We start from the raw sequence: 6,942 nt of genomic DNA, 5'->3' as shown, positions 1-6,942 counted from the left end.
TCAGGTTTATACATTCTTCCATATACAAAAAAGGCTTTCGTACATTTTTGGCCAAGGTAATTTGCGTAATTTAAAACTAAAATTATATTTGTGTATGTATATAAATACATGCATGTTCACTAATCCATTTGTTTCATATTTGTTTTACCATGCTAGCATGGGTTCGATGGGGTCCTATTTGAGGCAAGATTATATGTTCAGACTCCTTTACTATCGAAAGTCTATGTTTTATGAGTAAAAGAAATTCTTTATTTCAGTTTTATGAAAGCACAGAGTGACCAGATATGATGTACAAAAACAGTGGTAAGTGCAGCCATGGAATGTCGACAATGTCTGTGCCTGTGTGTTCACCCACACATATGAAGTTAATATTCTTATATTTTGGGAAGGCTATACTGATTACAGGAAAGCTTACAAAAATAATCACCAAAACCTGCAGTTAATCATATCTGGTGATTATATTTACAAGCCCTACTGTAACCAGTATGACTCTTCTAATATATATACTCACTTTAGACAGGGTTTTGTAATTTTCTTTATCACCCCTATAGTTATATATTTGAAACAATAAGGAATGTATTGAATTGAAGTGTTGGTTGATATTTCTTTTTAACCTACCAGCAGTCTCAACATCTGTTGCATATTTGGTATACAGCAGTCTGTATAGTAGAGCGTAAACATGGTTGACATTTTATCAAAGGTAAGATATGATAATGCTGCCAGTGTAATCTCCATCATTGTCTCTACTGTCTGTAGAATTACTTTCATTGTTGCTAGAATTAGAATGTAATTCTGAGCTTGTGCTAGATGATTTTACATGAATTATTGTAAGGTTTGTTTCTGGATCTGATGATGTACTTATAGAATTACATTCCTCATTGCTAGAGTTTGACTGTGTCTCTGAACTTGTCTTGCTAAATGGCTTTATGTAACTTATTGAATGTGATGTTCCAGGATTTGATGACGTACTTTTAGAATTACTTTCATCATTGCTAGAGTTTGACTGTGTCTCTGAACTTGTCTTGCTAGATGGTTTTATATAATTTACTGGATGTGATGTTCCAGGATTTGCTGCTGTCCTTGTACTTGGTGTTGGATCAGTTTTTGGCTGCTCTTTTTCATTTATATGGTACTTGCTTTTGCTGACTTTCTTTCTGAAGACAGAGTTTTGCTTGGGTTTAGAATTATCTCTGACTATTGGTTGAGTAATTTTAGGCATGTCTCTCACTAGCACCTCAATACTCTGTGAAGGAATATTGGGTGGAAACATATTTTCAAGGGAGCTATACATTGGCACAGACTGCACAGAACTCAAGCTCCCACTCTTTCCACTATTGAAACGTGCCATTTGCATCTTGTAAAATAAAATAGCATCACGGTCAATTCCAGGTGGAATGTCGTACAGACAATCTTCCCTTAATTCTGTAGACGTTTCACTTTGGTCAGTGGATGTCTTTGTATCAGATTCAGTCTCTACTTGATGTGAAGTGACTAGTTCCTCTTGATTCTCTGCATTTTTTTTAATGTTTTTAACAACTGTTGACCTACTATTTCCAGATGTTGGTTCAGTTTCTCTATCTTTGCTCGCTATCTCTTCCTTTGCTGCCTTTTCTAGTTTTTTTAGCTCGGCATAAACTTCTTTGCTTTTCACCTCTTTGGCAAGTTTTCTCTGTAAAAGTTCTTCCCATTCATAAATGCTCGTTGTTTCACTGCCAATTTGAGATGCAAGATGAGAGTTCAATGAAATCTCGTTTTCAGTATCTTTTGAGTCAGTCTTTTTTTTCTTTCTCTCCAATGTTGAATTTTTACTTTCATCTGATTCTTCACTTTCTGCAATGGAACACAAGGCACTAGAATTGTTGCTAGGAAGTGCATCTCTTAGTGTTTTGTTATGCCACAACTTTGGTGTGAGCTCCCCAACGTTGTTGTTATATAACTGTGGGAAGTTAAATACCTGTGATGGAGTTGGACTAAATGGAGAAATCTGTAATGGTTTTAAGTTTATAACAACAACGCACAGGTTCTCTGTGGCACCGTATCCTTGAGCAAGATCTTGTAATACTTTGGCACTTACTACTGGATCTTGGAATGGAGAGATCTGGCTGACAGCTTCCTCAATGCTGATGTATTTCCACAATTCTTGATTAGCTATTATGACGAACTGGTCGTCATGTTGGAGTTTTATACTGCGAATGTGTGGCTTTGGAATGAGTTGAGGGTAGAGATAACTGCAACCAATCAGTCGTGTACAAGGTGTGATTCCATTGACCAGGCCATCCTAGAAGGTTAGAAAATAATGTTTATGTTTAGAGAATAATCAGATATGAAATAGTTTGTGAGAGAAGACATATGGAGTAATGGAAAAAATGTAGAAGAGAGAGAGAGAGGCAAACAAATAGAAAGATTAGCTAGGTAGGTAGATAGATAGTTAGCTAGATAGATAGATAAATTGATAGATAGATAGATAGATAGGTAGATAGATAGATAGACAGACAGACAGAAAAACAGAGAGAGACTGAGTGACAAAATAAACGATGTTTGATATTTCTATTTTCTACATCACATTCCTATCAATTTTTATTCAAAAATAAAGCTTTCAAGGAATGCTTCATTGTTCTAATTAGCTGAACGCTGGGGTTGATGTGTAGTAGCATGGACTATCTTGGAAGACAACAAATGGGCTACTACAGAAAATATTGGTTTCAAATTTTGGCACAATGTCAGCAATTTCAGAGAAAAGGGTAAGTCGATTACTTTGCCCCCAGTGCTCAAGTAGTACTTATTTTATGGGCCCTGAAAGGATGAAAGGCAATGTTGGCTTTGACGGAATTTGAACTCAGAACGTAAAGGCAGATAAAATACTAAGTATTTTGCCTGGCATGCTAACGATCCTGCCAGCTTGCCACACTAGCTACAGGAAACATTGCACCCTCTTTTTTATTTTAAATCTTAGTCAGGAGAGAAGTGCAGTGCTTATGACCCTTTATAGGGCTTCCAAATCTGGTAGGAATGAATGGAGGAGGAAAGTATCCTCAAAGTTGAGATCTGGTCTGAATATTTGTGACAGTATGGACTCCATTAAATGCACCCAAGGAACAAGTAGTGGTGTTAAACTGTTAAATAATTTCATATTCATTTGCTTGTCACTGTCCTCATTGATAGGAACCTTTAACCTTCAAATAGATAATTTTGATAAATACTTCAGCAAATAAATCTATCAACTAAACTAGGTCTGCCATGATTTTTCTCAGTTTCTATAAACAAATGAGAAACAAAAAAAGACAAATCACCATGAAGGGTTTTGTATGTTTTCTTTGTAATGGGTTGAGATTATTACCCTTGTAGCCCATGGTGAGATTTGAGCTCTGAACATACTGTGCTGGGACAAATGGTACAGAGCAACCCTTCTGATGCTCAAACAAATTTGCTAGTCAATAAGCCGAGTCTAAAATTAATTTTTTTACTGTTGCACAAGTTAGTTGTTTGGGACAGACGCTGACCAGTTGTGCAAATTCAAACAACAACGTCCACCCAAGTCTAAAGTGCATCTGAAAACTAAAAGTAGAGTCAGTTGCTGTGAAGACGTTGAACTGTTAACAACGTACTTTCAAGCTCCTCATTCTGTCAGCCTCATCTAGAACATGGGAAATTATTGTTTTGCTTTCCCAGTCATTATGACTACCAGGCTAAGTTTCCTTTAGCAATTCTGAATCCTTGGGCCCAGTTCTTCACGTGACATTCACTTCTTTTAAATCAGTTATGAGGTTTATTATATCGTTTTTATCTGGTTTGTTGAAATCGGTTTCTCCAGCAAGATTTGTATCTGCATTATGACATTTGTCTTACTTTGTATTGTGGAATTGATATCAACTCCAATCTAGAGACCTTGTAAATTGTAGTAAGTGAAACTGAACTTATTCATGTCTTACAAATGTTATTCCTGCCAGACTGTACTTCGAAGCACTGCATCCTTCAAAACTTCCATGCTTCCTGAGATTCGCTAACACTACACCTGATTTTCTCCCATACACACGCAACCATGTATCTGACTCATACACTGTTCACTTTCCAGACATTTGTACAATACTGCATATGCTTTATACGCACTTTTGACAAGTTGAAGAGCACCTGAGCATTGTATAGAATAATTTCATTATTATTATTTCTCCTGTAATTTATGTTTGTTCAGCATTGTTTGGAAACTGTAATAAAATTGTATTTCATTTGAACACAAATACAAATCATTTGCCTTCTGATATTTATCATTGCCTTTATGTAAAACAGCCATCTACATTTCTTGTTAAACTGTCTACATATACCTGCTAAAACTTTATCAACTCTGCGAGGATGAAAGGGAAAGATGATCTTGGTGAAATTAGAACTCAGATTACAAGAAACTGGAATAAATACCACATTAATTTTGTCCATTGCTCCCCACCCCCCTCTATACCAATATATTTACTTACTTCTGTAACAATTCCATCAGATTTTTGAATTCTCATACACTCAGATCGGTCAGACTCAACTGCAAATTGGTGAGTTAGCCGCATTGCTTGACCATTTCGACAAAGAACCACCTGTACCATACCAACATTGGCCACTGTCAAACAATACTGCGGGATTTTTTCATTAGATTCTGGTAATTTTTTTATATGACAGATTGCAACTGAGGCACCAATTTTCTGTCCAACGGATTTAAGTTTCCTACAAAATAGATAATTCAAATTAATTTTATTTTATAAGATAATATAATGTTCAAATAACACATTTCATTCATTGTCATCATTTTTAAGGTCTGTTTTTCCATACTTATACGGATTGGTTGAAGCAGATTTTCTCTGGCTGGATGCCTTTCCTGTTACAAACATTCACCTGTTTCTAAGCAAGATAATATTTTCTCATGCTTAAATGGGCATTGGAAGGCTGGAAATGAAGGGTACTATTTAACTATCTTATGTCAAGGCAAGGAGACAGTAGCACACACTCACACACACATGCACACATACACACAGACATAGACACACACATGCAAATACACACATATATACATATCCACACACACATATATCATCATCATCATCATCATTGTTTAATGTCTATGCAGGCATATATATATATATATATATATATATATATATATATATATATATATATAATATAATATAGGATAAATTCTTTATAAGAATTTATCAAGTAGTCAGCGTGAAAAAACCTCATAATGAAAAAATAACGAAAAATTTCATAATGAAAAGATTCATCGTTTCTTCATGGATATATTTAAATATATATAAAGGGCATTAACTGTGTATTAATGCCTCACGCTATCGAGGGACTAAATAAGTAAAAAAACTACCAAAAATAAGTAACATATTTACCGAAAGTGAGGGAATGCAGCTTTTCAAAATTTATCTCTTAAAAACATTTAACTCAACGGTAGACCACTGGTTTCTCAATCAAATACAGAAAAAAACTGTGAAGTAACCTGTATTCTTTTGTTCATCAGTACATGTATGGTCAAGATATATAAAAAATAAACAAGAATCAACCTACCACGATGTAGCCATCACAGTAACGATGACTTTTGTTCACAATTATATATCCCTGAAAGAGATTTGAATTTATCCAGTTGCATCTCGGTAACATGTGCTTATACAGAATGATATTCAGCACTGAATATATTCTAATTATTTATAATATAATATAGGATAAATTCTTTATAAGAATTTATCAAGTAGTCAGCGTGAAAAAACCTCATAATGAAAAAATAACGAAAAATTTCGTAATGAAAAGATTCATCGTTTCTTCATAGATATATTTAAATATATATATACTCTTTTACTTGTTTCAGTCATTTGACTGTAGCCATACTGGAGCACTACCTTTAGTCATACAAATCGACTCCAGGACTTATTCTTTGTCAGCCTAGTACTTATTCTATCAGTCTCTTTTGCTGAACTGCTAAGTTATGGGGATGTAAACACTTGGTTGTCAAGCGACAACACAGACACAAATACACACAGACACACACACACACACACACACACACACACACACACACACACACACACACACAGACACACATATACGACAGGCTTCTTTCAGTTTCCGTCTACCAAATCCACTCACAAGTCTTTGGGCCGGCCTGAGGCTACAGTAGAAGACGCTTGCCCAAGGTGTCACACAGTGGGACTGAACCTGGAACCATGTGGTTGGGAAGCAAGCTTCTTATCACACAGCCACGCCGGTGCCTGTATATCATCCTAGACCAGCCTTAACTTAGCAGATGATATATATATATATATATATATATATATATATACATGTTCACATGTATATACATATACCTATATACACACATTTACACACACACACATTTCTCTCAGTTTCCACCTATCAAACCCATTCACAAACCTTTGGGTGGCTCAGGACTTGAGCAGAAGACACTAGCCCAAGGTGCCATGCAGTGGGACTGAACCCAGAACTCTATGGCTGGGAAGCAAACTTCTTACCATACAGCCACACCAGTGCCTATTTATTGATATTGATGATGATGATGATGAGGATAATGATGGTGATGATGATATTAAATATTGATACGGATAAAAACTAAATATAGGAGAGAGAATGTAACAGAATTAAGGAAGGAAGGAAGGCCTCTGCTTTAGTTTACTCTCATTATTTTTCTTTCTGATGATATCCTATCTTTCCATTCATTGTTTCTATCAATACATTAAGCATCACAGTCATCTTTGCTGTTGCCAATGCCACCACCAACTGCTGTCATCATCCTCCTCCTCATCATCATCATTATTATCATCACCATCATCATTATCAACTCCCCCCATCATCATCACCATCGTCACCCTCCTCATCTTTGTTGTCATTGTTATTGTCATCATCATCATCAGCATCATCATCATCATCATCTATTTTGCCATGCTG

At 35.6% G+C, this 6,942-nt stretch overlaps 1 protein-coding gene across 2 annotated transcripts in view; it reads right to left on the bottom strand.

Moving 5' to 3' along the window:
- LOC106883129 (PH domain leucine-rich repeat-containing protein phosphatase 2) overlaps positions 1-6,942 on the bottom strand; it is a 173,523-nt gene that overhangs the window by 669 nt on the left and 165,912 nt on the right. For both annotated transcript variants that reach the window (XM_089353151.1, XM_052968645.2), the window contains exons 16-17: positions 4,467-4,704; positions 1-2,278 (exon numbers count right to left, since the gene is read on the bottom strand). The exon at positions 1-2,278 is cut by the window's left edge and continues 669 nt beyond it. In XM_089353151.1, the coding sequence (XP_089209277.1) occupies positions 695-2,278; positions 4,467-4,704 (1,822 nt within the window). In that variant the 3' untranslated portion in view covers positions 1-694. The remainder of the gene's footprint in view (positions 2,279-4,466; positions 4,705-6,942) is intronic.

Source organism: Octopus bimaculoides, chromosome 6, assembly GCF_046866305.1.
Source record: "Octopus bimaculoides isolate indiv1 chromosome 6, ASM4686630v1, whole genome shotgun sequence".
In the NCBI taxonomy this organism is placed as follows: Eukaryota; Metazoa; Mollusca; class Cephalopoda; order Octopoda; family Octopodidae; genus Octopus; species Octopus bimaculoides.
Note: the sequence above shows the minus strand (reverse complement) of the source record. Positions and strands in the feature narration are given on the sequence as shown.